At 56.6% G+C, this 16,135-nt stretch overlaps 1 protein-coding gene across 1 annotated transcript in view; it reads left to right on the top strand.

The window, feature by feature from the left end:
- The window catches only part of SGSM2 (small G protein signaling modulator 2), a 37,642-nt gene extending 22,929 nt beyond the window's left edge, over nt 1-14,713 (top strand). The window contains 14 exon segments of the mRNA XM_032615678.1: nt 1,381-1,515; nt 6,220-6,255; nt 6,258-6,372; nt 7,114-7,178; nt 7,288-7,433; nt 7,950-8,078; nt 8,306-8,488; nt 10,136-10,513; nt 10,754-10,878; nt 11,312-11,394; nt 11,534-11,643; nt 12,062-12,158; nt 12,646-12,813; nt 13,009-14,713. Coding sequence (XP_032471569.1) covers nt 1,381-1,515; nt 6,220-6,255; nt 6,258-6,372; nt 7,114-7,178; nt 7,288-7,433; nt 7,950-8,078; nt 8,306-8,488; nt 10,136-10,513; nt 10,754-10,878; nt 11,312-11,394; nt 11,534-11,643; nt 12,062-12,158; nt 12,646-12,813; nt 13,009-13,097 — 1,859 coding nt within the window. The 3' untranslated portion in view covers nt 13,098-14,713.
- The last annotated feature ends 1,422 nt before the right edge of the window (nt 14,714-16,135 follow it).

Here is a 16,135-nt window from a genome sequence, read left to right as displayed (position 1 = left end):
GTCTACCTAGCTGTCTTCTCCCCACCTCGTGACCCCAGGCTCTTGGCTCAGCCGATCCAGGTGTCACACTGTACAATATTCTCTTGGTCATCCTTTCATGCCCTGCCCCAGGGAGAAAGTGTGGTGAGACCACACATAGAAGGTGGAGAACTCTTGGTTTCTTTTCAGCCTGCCACCTGACCCCCACAAGGCGGCCTGGGTGCAGGGTCAGCGCGTCTCTACAGATGGTGCAAATTGTTCACTGACTCTGCTAGAGCCAGAACCCTCCCCCAACCAGCTACTGATGAGGGGAGCCTTAGCAGGAGTAGGGGGGCGTCTGGGGTGAGATTTGGAGCTGCAGTGGGAATCTGTGGGGCCAGGAGTTGAAAGGTGACTTGACCCTCATGGGTCCTGCCCCACGTGGACAATAACCCCTCTGGGCCCCAGGGGGCTTGTCCATAGGCATCTACCAACACACGAGCTCCCTTTCTGGTCAGAGCACTGCTGTTGCCTGCCCATAGGTTTCTCCAGGCCAGAATGGCTGATCTCAGGGATAAGGTCAGGGTATTTGCCAGCCCAGAGCATTTATTGCCAGCCAGACCACCTGCTCCCAAAATGTGCTAACTCGTGCCAATAAGCTGTTGACAAGTTGTCTCCGTATTAGTGGACAGATTGCCCAGACTGCAAACACACAGCCACAGCGTGAGTTCTCTGTTAACAGGCTCGGAGGGCAGGAGACCTGGGGCCCCCTTCCCTCCCAGGAGTGCCTGATGAAGAGAAGGAGACTCAGCTTTGGCCAGAACGTGTTTGCAGACCTGGCATTTAATCTCAGGCTCTTGCTTGCCTCAGATTTTGTAGCTTCCACTTGCCCTCTTCAAGCCTTGGTACTTCCCAGTTCCAGTCACTTCAAGGAGCTGAAGCCCAGCGGGGTGACTCAGGCTCCTGGAGAGCAGCTCTGGGAAGCCCTTAGAAGGTCGGGTTTATAGTCTGAAGCGGGGGATTTGGGGTAACCCTCAGATGTGGTTCAGCTTGACCATGACACGAGCCGAAGAATGATTGGGATCCATCTGCCAGCAGTCATGCCCCGCCTCAGCCAGGGCTGGGGAGTCCCTGTCTTTCACTACCCTGGCGCCCCCATCAGTTCTCTCTCTTCTGTTCTTCCTAGAGAGGGCATCCTCCAAGAGTGGAGCTCTGGAGCTGCCGCCGGGTCCTCACCTTCTTCCATACTTTGCCCAGTAACTCATCTAAAGACTCTCAGGTCCCCCCTTCCCCTCTTCCATGCCCTGCAGGCTCAAGGTGACCCAGACTCCATTCTGCTCTCCCTGAGGAGGGAGTGCGGACCCTCCTGCCCCGGGACTAGGGTCCTCATGCCTCTGCATCTCTGCTATTCTTTTTGAGCAGTCACTATTAACTACCACCACCTAGCGGCCAGCCGCGCGGCCTCGGTGGACGATGATGAGGAAGAGGAGGATAAACTACACGCGATGCTCTCAATGATCTGCTCGCGGAACCTCACAGCTCCCAATCCGATGAAAGGTTTTTATCCCTCCCCCTCTCCCTGACCCACCCCGTCCTCCCGCCCCCACCCCCCTGGGCCCACCTGCCACCCACCGCAGGGGCTCAAATGGCAGTGTTGGCATTATGGGACTTGCACCACAGGAGGCAGATCAGGGAGGGTGGAAGGAGGTGCTGGCAGGAGGGGACAGTACAAACTGCAGTTGACTCTGGGCTCCCATTGAACATGAGGAGAGGGCTTTGCACCCGAGAGGGAAGAGATTGACTGGTGGGAAGGTCTGATTATCTGGTTCCCTGTTGGAAAATGGCTCTCTGAGAGCCCTGTTCCCACTCTGGAGGGGTCATGCTGGCAAACCAGGACAGTGTCCTCTTTCTTTCTCTCCTGCTGGCTGGGAAAGAACGGGTCCTGTGCCTCTGACTCCTGACTTAACGGAAACAGAACAAAAGTACCTAGGCCCCTCTTTAGCAGGGGTAGGGGCTGGACAGCTCATGGGGACAGGAGTCACCTGTGGTTCAGGTGAGGGGGTCAGGGTCACCATGGAAAGAGGCCCAGGGCTCAGTTTACCCAGCTGGCACTTCAGCATGAAATCTAGAAATATCTGTGCCAAGGGTATAAGACAAGGTGTGTTTCCCGCCCTCATGGACCTGACTCCAGGGTTACCAAGGCCCCCTCATTGGAAATGACAGGACAGTGCCCACAGCTCCTCTGTCACCACTCCAGTGCAGAGCTAGACTTGTAGAGAGGGACTGGTCAGGGGACCAGCGAGGGGCCAGGCCCAGGTGCTCAGGGAAGATTGCTTCTGAAGGGCCGAGGCCACCTGTCTTGGAGTTTAGGGGAGGCTCCCCACCCCCACCATTCCCATGCCACAGGTGAATTTCTTTTTCTTCATTAAAAGTATTAATTGTCCATATAGGAGCTAGTGGGAAAAGCTTCGTCTCTCTTTTCTATACTCTAAGAATGACCAATTAAATATATAATCCCCAGCCTTTTAGGAGATGAGGGTAGGGTTTATACAACAAGTAGGAGAAGAAAGTTAGGACACCATTGTCCAGAATGAAGTGTCAACCCATCTCTATTTCATCAGACCTTAATGCAAACATGGAACCCTTTGATCCAATTGCCCTATCAAAGCACCTTGGTGCAGGGGGCATGACTGCTATCCATAGCCACATCCAACTGCAGACATTATAGCCAACGCTCGGAAGTCAATAGCTTCCTATTAAATACACACACACACACACACACACACACACACACACACACACACACCCCACCCCTTATTTCAGCTTCTTTTAAATATTGGAACATCGAATTTGTGAGGCAGATTATTACAGTAATATCTTCCAATTTGTTTATGCCTCCCTGAATCCATTTGAATAATTCCCTACCATTCTTCTCACTAATTAATTAATTTTTATTTTTAGTTTTTTAAATTGAAGTATAGTTAATTTACAATTTTATTTTATTTTTATTTTTTTTTGCGGTACGCGGGGCCTCTCACTGTTGTGGCCTCTCCCGTTGGGGAGCGCAGGCTCAGCGGCCATTGGCTCACGGGCCCAGCCGCTCCGCAGCACGTGGGATCCTCCCGGACCGGGGCACGAACCCGTGTCCCCTGCATCAGCAGGCGGACTCTCAACCACTGCACCACCAGGGAAGTCCCTAATTTACAGTGTTGTGTTAGTTTCATGGTACACAGCAAAGTGATTCAGTTATATACATTTTTTTTTTCTTTTTTCAAATTCTTTTCCATTATAGGTTTTTACAAGATATTGCATATAGTCCCTGTGCTATACAGTAGGTCCTTGTTTATTTTATATATAGTAATATATATATATATATATATGTTAATCCCAAACTCCTAACTTATCTCTCCCCTCTGCCCCTGGCCACAGATTAATTCCTTCTCCCCTTTCCCTGCCCCTACAGGGGCGTCTAGGAATATGTGACACTCTCCTTATGCTTCCACAAAATTCTACCAAAGAACCCAGTTCCGTAGCTCAGCCACCAAGCCTGTAATGGGCGACCAAGTCCACGGCCTAGAACACACCTAGCACACCCTCAGCACAACTGCCAACTGCCCCCTTACCCATCACATTTCCTGTCCTTGTGCCGGGCCCTCGCTCCCAGCCCTTCCAGTGGGACTGCAGGCCGGCTGGTGGGAACTCAGGGGAGCCTCCTCACTTGTCATGTTTTTGCCTGCCACCTGGTTCCTTGCAAACCTGGGCTTGAGGCTGATGCTTATTTCCAGGTTAGCTGACTTGGAGCCGGTGTGGGGAAGCTAAGTCAGGAAAGCCAGGGAGCCCCTTCTCGCCCCACAAATTATAGTCAGGCTGGAGGCTGTGGTGGGGCGGGAGTCCCAGTAGAGCCCCTAATCAGTGGACCTGGAGACAGGAAGCCATCCCTGGCTGCTCTTAAGAGCTGAGGCCTCCAGGGTCAGAGAAACTTAGCAGGGTCCAGAGGCCTCGGGGCTTGTCTGGGCATCCTCTTGGGGAACTCAGGGGTCAGACCGACCCAGTGTGTAGCGCCTGGGACCCCAACACTTGAGAAAGGGGAGGAGGTGGTGGAAGCAGAATCAGCAGGTGGCTGGGGAGATGGTATGGGGAAGCCCCCATCTCCACTCCAGTCCGTAATGACAACACTGTTGAGTCCGTTCTGCTAGCCGTGCTCTCCAGGCCTCTGCAACATGCTTGACTTGTGCATGTGAATCGAGTGGCGGGTGTCCAGACTCTCCTTTCCCCCCTCTCCTCCTTTTCCCGCTGCCTCCCCACAGAGCAGAGATGCTGTTCACTCTAATTCTGCTCCAGGCCAGGCACCTTTCACTCGGAGTCTTAGGGGCTGTGGGGTTCAATCACCCCCTAAATTGTTTGCTTCAAACTTTCCTCACGCTCAGAGGAGAGAGTCAGAGTCAAAGCTGGCCCGGCAGACCCCCGTCCAGCCTGCTGCCCCTCGCCCAGTCACTCCAGAGCTCCAGCTGTCTGCACTGGGTTAATTCAGAGATGCAGTGTTCAATGCTGGCTGGTTCAGCTCCTTCCTGGAGAATTAAGGTGAAGAGCATTGACCCAGGAGTCTGCCTTGGTTGGGCCCTGCTTTCTGGGCATGAACTCGTTTCCCTGTGTGCCCACCCTCTGCACCTGGCAAACCCCTGCCTGCCCGCCTGCTACCTGCTGCCTACCTGGCTGGGCCTGCTCCTGCCACACACACCGCCCCGCACACCCCACCCCACCCCGGCTCCTCCCACCACTGGCCTCTCTCCTGCCTGCTGCAGGGGCCTGAGCTGGGCTCCTGCCCCATCCCACCTGCATTTGCCCCCTCCTCCTTCTTCTTCCCAGAGTCTCAGGCATGGCTTGCAATCCCTCACTCCCAGAGCCGCAGCCCCTCCACACCAAGTGTGTTCCCTTAATTTGCCTCCTGGTGGAGCTGAAGGGCCAGATATCTATAAAAATCCCAGCCGTGGGTCTGGGGAGAGAGCCCTGGGGCCAAGACAGGGCAGCCTCTGAGGGGACTGGAGGGGGTCAGCTCAGCCCTCCCCACCAAGGCACACCCAGAGCTGGAGTCTGGCTCCCACAAAAAACAGGCCTAGGTCTGCTCCAGACTCATAGCAGGCCAGGGCCCAGGCCATAATTCGCAGAAAAGAACTACTGCTTGAAAGAAGTCTATCACACACACAGCTCTCTCTCTTTCCTTGTCTTCTTCACTCTTCTCTTTCTCTCCCTCCTTCCTGGCGTCATCTCCTGGTCCTTTCCGCTTTCTGCCCTTACTTTGCTTCATCTTTGTGGCTCACTGGACCTGCCAGAGTCCCCCACGAGCAGTGCCTGCCCCACGGGGCCTTCGAAGCTCTCAAGGGTCTTGAGTTCTGATTCAGCCTAGCTGGGCCGGCTGAGGAGGCTTGGTCTGCTGTGGTGTTAAAATTGTCCAAGGAGCTGTCTTCTGAGGCTGCACCGGGCACAATCTTCTGGATGGTGGAACGTGCGTGCCCAGCTGCACCCTCATCCCCACAGTGGCCTGGCAGCCCTGGAAACTTTGCCCTTCCTGCCAGTTCACCTGCGTGTTTGCAGGAGGCCACCATGCAGTGCAGTCAGGCTAGGCAAGGATGGAGAGCTCACCCACTGCTGCGAACTTGGGGGCACCTGGCCTGGGCAGGGAGTACTGCTCCTGCTTAGCCACCGGCCGCCAGGTCTAGAACCCTCGGGGATGAGGTCTGTGGACCAGGACTGGTGGCTCAGGGGTCCTTCAGGGGCTTTGATCAGTGGGCGCTCCTGGCATGGGAAGGTTCAAAGTTTGCAATGTTCCAGGCACCTTCCTGCACATCCCAGAGTCTGCCAAGAGGACCAGGCTGAATCCTGGAAGGCCCAAGGCGGCTTGGCAGCATTACAGAGAGCTCGGGCTTTTCTCGTTCCTTCTTTTTTCTCCTCCCTCTAGAAAAACAAGTGTCTATTCCATTGCTTATAGCAAGATGGAGAGAATAGACACAATCATCCATGACTCAGTGAAAGTATCTTACCAGTTCAGAAAGACTAGGTGGACGCTGGGAAGTGTCAGGCGCCCTCTCTCTCCACCACTTCCAACTCTGGGCTCTGGACCCTGGGCCAGGCAGGCACCACCCCTGTGGTTTCCACCAAAGGGTGACTTCATGCTGCAGCTCTGGGCACAGAGGTGGCATGCTGCAGGGTACCTGGGGGAGGAGACCTGCCGGGCCCTGACCATGGCCCCCTTCCTGCCCTCAGATGCTGGCGACATGATCGAGATGCAGGGCTTTGGACCCAGCTGCCAGCCTGGCACCTGGAGCCCCTGTGCAGCCAGGGCTCCTCCTGCCTCTCCTACTCCACCAGCAGCTCCCCATACGTACCCCCCAGCCACTGCAGCTGTGTCCCCGACCGGTGAGTGGGTGTGTCCATCCGTGTGTATGTGTCCGTCTGTCCTTGGGGCTTGTGTCCACTTGCCTGAAGGGTGATCTCTAGTTGGACACCTGGGGTTCGAAGTTCACTTCTGCTCCCCATGTGACTTTGACAAGCTGCTGAGTCTCTCTGAGCTTCTCATTTCTGAGCCTCAGTTTCCTCATCTGTAAGATGGGGATAATACCCCCCTTCTCCCTAAGGTACTTGGTGAGGACTTGAATGAGGTATATGACCCACGTGAGTGCCCAGGAGCTGTGCCCGGCACAGAGCAAGTGCTCAGTACCTGGAGCTCCCCAGGTGGACCTGGATACTGCCGTCAGGCTGCCGTCTGAGGACACTCAGCAGGTATCTGGGCACCTGCCACGTGCCAGGAACAGTGTGTGAATGGCATTTGCGTGAGGGTCACGTGCCCACACTTGATGCTTGCCGACGGCTTTTTCACCAGTTTGCACCTGTTGACCCTCGGATGGCTCTCTCCATTTTCACATGAGGAAACCAAGATTCACTAACAAGGAAGTTAGGTTGCCCAAGATCCCCTAGGTGGTTGGGGCCAGGCCGGGGCCCCCAGCAGCTCTACCCAGGGTAGCTGCAGGGCCAGGGAGCCCTTGACATGCTTCTGGGTTGTAGATCCGGCTCCCTGCCCCACCCGCCCTCTGAGCCAGAAGGTCCTTCCTTCTCAGCTTCCCTCCAGAGAAGCAGCCCTGAGTCAGGTTGATTCCACAGGTTGCCCCTCAGGCTGCTGTGTGAGAGCATGAAGAGGCAGATCGTGTCCCGGGCCTTCTATGGCTGTGAGTGTGGGCTGAGGTGGGGCCGCAGGGGGTGGGAGCAGGGGCAGGGGGAGGCACCGGGACAGAGGGTCACGGCCTCCCCGGCTCCCCCCTCCCCCCCCACACACAGGGCTGGCATACTGCCGCCACCTGTCCACGGTGCGGACCCACCTGTCAGCGCTGGTGCATCACAAACATCATCCACCCGCCCGGTCACCTGGGGCCTCGGGGGGCCTCACCAAGGACATGTGGAGCAAGTATCAAAAGAACGAAAAGGTGCACGCTCTGGGGTGCCAGGGACCGAGGCTGGCTCGAGGGGCTGGGGGCCAGCAGGGAGAGCAGACCAGCCTGCTCTGTGAGTGGCTTTCACAGACTACATGGGCATTCAGGTAAAAGGTGGTCCAGGTTCAGAGGTGACAGCCCAGGACTGATGGCCTTGGAGTGCCTGGGTCAAGGTAGAGTCTCACAACTAGACCTGTGGGTTTCCACAGGAAGGGGACTGGACAGGAAGTCCATTCTGCTTCTGCATTACTCCACGACCTTGAGGAAACCCCCTCGTCTCTCTGGGCTCCTTTTCTGCCCTGGAAGGAAGCAGGGTTGAAGTAGATCTGCATCCAGCTCTAGTCTGGGGGCAGGGAGGATGTGACGGTCCCAAAGCCGGGTTTGCCTGGGTTTCAGCAGAGTGACCAAACGAATCACCGTCCCCAGCCCCAGCTCTCAGGGCATGGGGTCGCCGAGCTGGGCTTCAGAGACAGCAGGGGCTGCATAGTCGTTCCCCCCTGGGTCCCTCAGAACTACAAGGAGCTGGAGCTGCTGCGGCAGGTTTACTCTGGCGGCGTGGAGCACGAGGTCCGCAAGGATGTCTGGCCGTTTCTGCTTGGCCACTACAAGTTTGGCATGAGCAAGAAGGAGATGGAACAGGTAGGTAGGGAGATGGGGAGCCAGGCCACGGGAAGCAGGGAGGGGGCCTCAGAAACCTCAGCCTCTTCCCAGCCAGAAAGGAACAGGGCAGAGGAAGATGTTAGCAGGGGGCCCCACTGTCTTCACCCCGAGGCCCGACCCTAGTCTCCAGCTGTCCCAGGAGGACAGCTGCAGAGGAGGACCTGGCGCACCCCTCCCGCCATGGTCACGCTGTGGTCTGAGTACAGGTGGACACAGTGGTGGCAGCGAGGTACCAGCGGGTGTTGGCGGAGTGGAAGGCCTGCGAGGTGGTGGTGAGGCAGCGGGAGCGGGAGGCTCACCCAGCTACGCTCACCAAGTTCTCCTCAGGCAGCAGCATCGACAGCCACGTGCAGCACCTCATCCACCGAGACTCCACCATCAGCAATGACGTGAGCCCCAGGGGACCTGGGGGCCGGGGGCGGGGCCACCAGCGCTGTAGGCCTGCCCTCTAGTGTTCGCTGGCAGTGGAGCCCTGGAGAACAGCTTAGTGCGTCTGTGTCTCATTTTCTTCCCCTGAAAAATGGCATGATGGTCCCCTGCTGCCCACTTCTCTGGGTGTTGCAGAAATAAAATGACGTGGCGCGCTGTGTTCTGTTCTAATGGACTAGCAGAGGAGGACAAATTTATGGGGCATTAGGGAGGCTCTCCCTCTTTGTAGAGAGAGCTGAAGGCTAGGAATGGGCCTCCCTAGGTTCTAGTCCTAGGTCCACTAGTGACAAGACGAGTGACCTCTCTTCCCATCTCTGGGCCTCAGTGCCCCCCTCTCAGCTCTACTCTCTGATTGCAGAAGCTCCTGCAAGAGCTGTTGGCCAGAGACCAGGGGAGCACTTAACAGCAGTCCCACCTTATAGAGTTGACTATGCAAAGCCAGTTCACAGCCTGTGTGGTTCTTCTGGCCTCACCCCTGACTTTTAGGTGAACATCAAGTCCCAAACTATGGCTGCTGGGCCCAACCAGAAATGATAAGTTTCAGTTATCAGGACATTGTTTCATTAACTTACGTTTTTTCTTTAAAATTGCCTCTTTAGATAGTGTATATTCTTGTTACTTAACTCCTTACTAACAGATAACTCAAATTGGAGCAAGACTTAAAGAAATATAACCAAGGTACACTCTCCTTTCCATGGGCTTTGTTCTTAATCCCCTATTTGTGAACGTAACACTCTTTCTGCTTTGGGTTTTGTAAAATCCTGAGTCTGTACCAATGCCCCAGCTGCTTAGCTTATGGACTCAAGTATCCTTTCTCACTGGCACTATTCTGAGGCTCTGAATTGCCTCAGAATCATGGCCGTACCTGACACTAACCCAACAGTGCTTCATGCTTCTTGCCCAAAGTGAAGAGTCTTTTTAAGCATTCGCTTCCCTACATAGTCCAAATAGAAAAACAAAACGAAACAAAACTGTCTGTATACGTCTCTTCTTTTCCCTGTGACTTATCTGTGGGAGTGTGGACTGTTTCAATCAGTAGAATATGTTTCTTTTCACTTCTTACCTCTCCTCAGTTTGTCTGCAGCTAATATAACCAATTAGGTATTTGCTAGAGAGGTTTCCTGCCTTCTACAGAACATTCAGTACCGAAAATAAGGAAGAACTTATTTTTCCTAACACCTCCAGTCTGCCGCATCCATAGGCTGCCCCAGAGGCCACACCAAAGACACTATGGAAGCTGTCCTGACCCGAGGCAGCCTCATGACTTCTGTGTTTGTAGAGTGACACTTACGCTGGCCATCGAGCGTCCAGGCCTCCGGTTCCCCTTCTTCCCTGCAGCAGCCACAGGAAGCGCTTCACGCTTTTTCTCACCAGTGTGAGACCAGATGGGGCTGGAGACGGTGTTTTCATGTTTTCCTGGAGCCTGGTCAGCTGGGTCAAAGGGGGCACTTGGCACCCGGGGGAGGCAGTGCTAGAGGCCACGGGGTGGGAGCGGGGGTGTGAGGAGACTTCTCCATCCCTCTCAGTTCTGACCCAGGAAGGAGATGCCGAGCTGAGGGACGGTGCTGGAGTGCAGGTGTGAGCCCCGCCACCTTTGCCCCCACCAGGTGTTTGTCTCTGTGGATGACCTGGAGCCTCCAAGGCCCCTGGGCCCCGAAGATCCCAGACCAGAGCCTGAGCAGGGGGCGGGGGCCGGGCCCACTGGCACCACCGTGGTGGAGCAACAGTCGGTGGAGTTCGACTCTCCAGACTCAGGACTGCCTTCCTCCCGCAATTACTCCGTGGCCTCGGGCATCCAGTCGAGCATAGATGAGGGCCAGAGCCTGGGCTGTGAGGAGGAGAACGCAGGTGGGGAGGAAGGCTCTGACGGGCTGGTCCCTGCAGCCCAGGTCTCCAAGCCTCAGGACCCCGGCCAGGAGGCCTCGCGGGCCGGCCAGCTGGAGGCCGGGGAGGAGCTCGCCGCCGTGTGTGCTGCTGCCTACACTGTATGTGGTCGTTCCCCAGGCACTGCTCTCAGCGGCCCCAGAGGCTGGGGTTAGGGGCTGGCGGGGCAGAGGGTGGGGTGGCCTGGACTGTCCTGGAGGGAGGCACTGAGCCCATCTCTCAGCAACCCCACGGGGCCCTGTTCTCTGAGTCCCTTGGTTCCCTGCCTTTGCTGCCTTCCTTTTTATTTGGGCATCACCTCCAGCCCCCAACTCACCCCTGAGGGCCCTCCGCTCCTCCAGATAGAATTACTGGACACCGTGGCCTTAAATTTGCACCGCATAGACAAGGACGTGCAGCGATGTGACCGCAACTACTGGTACTTCACACCCCCCAACCTCGAGCGGCTCAGAGACATCATGTGCAGGTACCACTGCGGGCTGGGCTCCGTGGGAGGCGGGGACCCTGCTCTGCGAAAGGCTAGACCCGGCGGCGCCCTGCTCCCCTGCCCTGTCCCTGACCCGCGCTTGGCTCCCTCTGTCTGCTGTGCCCCCCACCCCACCCCCTCGTCATTCTCAAGGTCTTTCAGATCTCAGCTTTGGCCACGCTTATCCAGGAAGCCTTAGAGGACCCCCCACCCAGCATGTCAGGTGGTGATGGCCTGTCCAGTCTCTCTCCCTGAGCCCCTGAGGGCCTTGAGGACAGAGGCTATGGGTTGGTCGCCGTCGTGCTCCAGTGCTTTAGGGTCGCAGAAAGTCTGACCTCTGGGGAGCAGGCTGCTCTAGGGGCCGTCTCCCCAGGAGTTCCTGAGGGGAGGGGAGGATGGCACACACCCACAGTGACTCTCCCTGCCATTTCAGCTACGTGTGGGAGCACTTGGACGTGGGCTACGTGCAGGGCATGTGCGACCTGCTGGCGCCCCTCCTGGTTGTCCTCGACAATGGTGAGGAGGGGGTGTTGCATTGGGCCTGGGCTGACCCAAGCTGGAGAAAGGAAAAGGGGACGGCACGGTCTTCATGGGTGGGCCGGACTGAAGCTTTGGGGTCTCCTGCCTTGCCGGCCTCACGCCCACCTCCCCACAGACCAGCTGGCCTACAGCTGTTTCAGCCACCTCATGAAGAGGATGAGCCAGAACTTCCCCAACGGGGGTGCCATGGACGCCCACTTTGCCAACATGCGCTCCCTCATCCAGGTGAGGCTGGCAGCAGCCCGGGGGCAAGTGACCGGGCAGCGCTGGGCTTGTTCATCAATCCGCAGGGAGACCGGGGAAAGCTCCCAAAATGTTTCTTACGTGTGCGTAGTTTCTTTCATTAACGCCCCCACACACACCATTTTCAACCTTACTAATTGAGGAGCGTCAGCGTGTGAACGCTTATGCTCGTGGAAGTTCTGGCGAGTAGCGCGGTTGATGATGAAATCACCCAGAATGTGGCATCATTCCAAAGAGTACGTCCCAGAGAGACAGGTGGGGCTGCAGAGTGCAGCCTGGACGGGAGGGGCGGGAGCAGCTGCTAGGCAGCCGGGGAGGCCCCGCGGAGGGGCCTGGGCGGCAGGGTGCTGGGGAGAGGCAGCACGGGTTCAGTCTGGCTCCCGTTCTCCACTCAATCCAGATCCTGGACTCAGAGCTGTTTGAACTGATGCATCAGAATGGAGACTACACCCACTTCTACTTCTGTTACCGCTGGTTCCTGCTGGATTTTAAGAGAGGTAAGAGGCGGGCCGGAGAGTGGGCCTGGGGTCAGGGGCGGTGGGAGATCCCTCTTCCCCGAAGTCAGTGGTTCTCAACCCACACTGTATTTTAGAACCCCCTGGGGGGCCCTGGGCCCCACCCAGCCCCAGACTTCCTAAGTGTGGTGATTTTAAAAGCCATTAGGTGAGTCCACAGTGCAGCTAGGGTTGAAAATCACCCAAAGGCAATGGTTTTCAGAACTGTTTTCGAACCAACTCTTCCCGAGCACCAAGGCCTATAAAAGGCTGCTCTAGTGCGACATGGCCTCTGCAGGAGGCCAGTGTGCAGGAACTACAAGGGCGAAGGGTGGGGCCTTGGCCTGGGGCAGAGAACTGCTCTCCTGGAGCGGCTCCTGTGGTGGAGAGAGTCCCAGGACTCTGGCCCCTGGAGCTCTGTCTCGGCACGAGGCTCTGTCCAGAGGCCTGTGGACAGCCAGGCCCAGCCTCAGCCCCTCACCGTCCCCAGAGCTGCCGTATGAGGATGTGTTTGCTGTGTGGGAGGTGATCTGGGCAGCCCGGCACATCTCCTCGGAGCACTTTGTCCTGTTCATCGCCCTGGCCCTGGTGGAGGCCTACCGAGAGATCATCCGTGACAACAACATGGACTTCACTGACATCATCAAGTTCTTCAACGGTAGGAGCCACTCGGCCATTCCGGCTGCCTCAGCAGGGCCGTGGGGGCCTCCAGTCCCGGCTGGCACAGGGTCTGGGGGGCCCTCGGGAATACTGGCCCCTGCCCTGTAAGCAAATGCGGCAGCGGAGCAGGGTGGGCAGCCCCAGGGCTCCTCCCAGACTGCTGCCCCCGCTCAGTTGCCCATGTCTCCCCCAGAGCGGGCTGAGCACCACGACGCCCAGGAGCTCCTGCGGATCGCCCGGGACCTCGTCCACAAGGTGCAGATGCTCATAGAGAACAAGTGAGGGCTGTGGCCAGGGCGCAGCAGCCACCAGAGCCTGGGCTCCGGGCCCCTTTGGTCCCACAGAGGGCGGTGCAGGCGCGGCAGAGCCAAGACTGCCCCAGCCCCCAGCTGAGCCACCTGCCCAACCGTATTCCTAACAAAGCGCTTGTGAGCCTGGGATCGGACTCCGGGCAGTGCCGGCCCTTCAGGGCGAGTCAGGGGCCAGGACGCCCTCAGGTCAGGACCGGGGAGGGAGGGGTCAGCCTCAGGGAATGGCTGCCTTGGGGGACACTTAGCCTGCTCCCCTCTCAAACACCTGGGGAGAGTCCCACTGCCACTGGCAGCCCCAGCCTGGACAGCTCCCCATGGCCTCTGCTGAGGCCCTGGAGAGTTAGGAGGGCTGTAGTTGCCTGGACCCTACCTGGGTGGGTCAAGGGGACTCTGTGCTGTATCTCTTCTGAGCGTCCCTCTGCAGGCCCAGTGCCTGTGCATGCACCAGCCCCAGTTAGAGCAGCCGGAATGGCTGCCAGTTTGGGTGTGTGCCCTGGGTGCAGGAGACCTGGGCTGCATTCCAGGCCCTCCCCTGAGACTGCGGGACAGCCCAACAACATGGGCCCTGGGTGGGAGCAACCCACCTCAGCAGCACTGCCACTGCCTTTGGCCACCCGAGGCGACCCCATGCACCAACCCCCACCGCCGGCCTATACAGTGCACCCATGTGTATCTGTAGTCTCACTCTTACCACCCTGCTCTTGCTTTATGCATTAGCTGCATCCCCGAAAACTGTGTGTCAGTGGTCCTTCTGCCAGCAGAATGACCTGGGACGTGGCAGAAGCACCCGCCCTCCAGGCTGGTTCTTTAGGGAGGCAGTGCTGGCACGGCCTCCTCTCAGGGACGGGCTCCAGAGGGCAGAATGACCCGGGACGTGGCAGAAGCACCCGCTCTCCAGGCTCGTTCTTTAGGGAGGCAGTCCTGGCACGGCCTCCTCTCAGGGATGGGCTCCAGAGGCTGGGGCAGCCCATTGCCTATCCCAGGCACCTGCTGAGTCCCTGAGGTGGAGGGGAGGGTGCTTGGATCTCCCCAGCTTGTCCTTGGTGAGAAGCAAGGCTAGCTCTTCCTTCCACATGCTTCTCAGGATGCCGAGGACGCTAGGGACCCACAAACCCCCTTAGAGGAGCCTCACTCATGGAGGTGCTAGGAAGGGCCCAGCTCCTGACCCCAGGCCTAGTCACACTGCTTGCTCTGTCATCCCCACTTCCCATCTCATCAATACATGCAGGATAGGCCTTGTTCTGGGGCCAGAAGGCCACTCTGCCCCGGGGTTGGGCCTGCCCAGCTATCACTAAGGTCTGGAGACTTCCTGCATTTGAGAAACACGAGAAAGGGCCCAGCCACCCCTCTGCATTCAGCACAGTCTCCCCAGCCCAGCCCTGCCCCGGGCACTGCACCACCTGTTTGGAGGCCAGCCTGCCCCATTGCCCACCCACCAGGTGAGTCCTTGGCCTCCACCAAGCACAGTGGCCGTTGTGTGCCTGCCTTAGTGATTTTTTGAGGAGCAGTGTGTGTATGTTTTTTGGCTCAGAAACTATACTCTTCAATGTAACAGACCAATAAACACAACATTTGGCAATGCTTGAAGCTCTGGTGGCTATTTGTGGGCTGGCACTGGACCGTCAGTGTTTGTGTTGGGGAATTCTGTAAGCTCCGGATTGAGCGGTAAAGAGGGCCAGCCCCACAAGGCAAGGATGGTGAAAAGAGAGAACCAAAGCTTCCAGAAGAGAGGGGCCTTGGCTGTGGAATGGTCCAGGGTGATAGCCAGGCTCTAAGTACCTAGAGAGTTGAAGTAAGTCAGAAAGAGAAAGGCCTAGACTGACCAATGGCCTCTCCAGCCTCTGGATGGCATGTAAGTCCCTGCCCCGCCCCGCCCCTTTCCAGCCTTTCTGCCCCCTGAGCTGGAGCTTGATGGGGAACCTACAAGACCTCCCAGCCTCTCTGGCCTTGGCTCCAGCCCATTGAGCACTGTCTTTGAGATGCCTGCCTCAGGCGGGAGTGTGGAGGGTGTAGTGGCAGGAGAGGTCAAACTCACTGAGGCATGGAGAGTGCTGGACTCAAACAGCAGGTTCCCATCTGCCTTCCCCCGCCTCAGAGGGCCACTGCCCCATCAGCCACAGTTCCAGCTAGAGGGCTGCAGTCACCAGCATGTTGTTTGGTGTAGAGGACACTAGCTTTCTGGGCACTAGGGCCTGCTGTCAACTCACTCAGAGCTGCCCAGGCAAGGAAACCAGTTCACACCAGGAACCCTGTGGCCAGGACCTTATAAGCCCCCTCAAGGAAACGCCTCTCTACCCCCTAGCTGACCTTGTAGCCTGGAGCAATCAGAATTCCCTCTGCTGTAACATCTATTCATGATTCAAAACTCTCACCAAAGTAGGTGTAGAGGGAACGTATCTCAACATAGTGAAAGCTATTTATGACAAACCCATAGCCAGCATAATACTCAACGGTGAAAAGCTGAAAGCCTTCCTGCTAAAATCTGGAAAAAGGATGCCCACTCTCACCTATTCTATTCAACACATTATTGGAAGTCCTAGCCACAGCAATCAGGCAAGAAAAAGAAATAAAAAAGTATCCAAATTGGAAAGGAAGAGGTAAAATTGTCAGTATATGCAGATAACATGATAACTATAGAGAGAGAACCCCAAGGACTCCACACAAAAGCTACTAGAACTGATGAACGGAAAGCCCAGAAATAAACCCACACACCTACGGCCAATTAGTCTTCAATAAAGGAGGCAAGAGAATGGAGAAGAGACAGTCTCTTCAGCAAGTGGTGTGGTGGAAAAGCAGGACAGCCGCATGTAAATCAATGAAGTTAGAACACTCCTTCACACCACACACAAAAATAAACTCCAAATGGCTTCAAGACTTAAATATAAGACATGACACCATAAAACTCCTAAAAGAGAACACAGGCAAAACATTCTCTGACATAAATCATACCAGTGTTTTCTTAGGTCAGTCTCCCAAGGCAATAGAAATAAAAGCAAAATAAACAAATGG

The sequence above is a fragment of the Phocoena sinus genome, chromosome 20, assembly GCF_008692025.1.
Source record: "Phocoena sinus isolate mPhoSin1 chromosome 20, mPhoSin1.pri, whole genome shotgun sequence".
Taxonomy (NCBI): Eukaryota; Metazoa; Chordata; class Mammalia; order Artiodactyla; family Phocoenidae; genus Phocoena; species Phocoena sinus.
The sequence above is the reverse complement of the archived record's forward strand: the minus strand, read 5'-3'. Positions and strand labels throughout refer to the sequence as shown.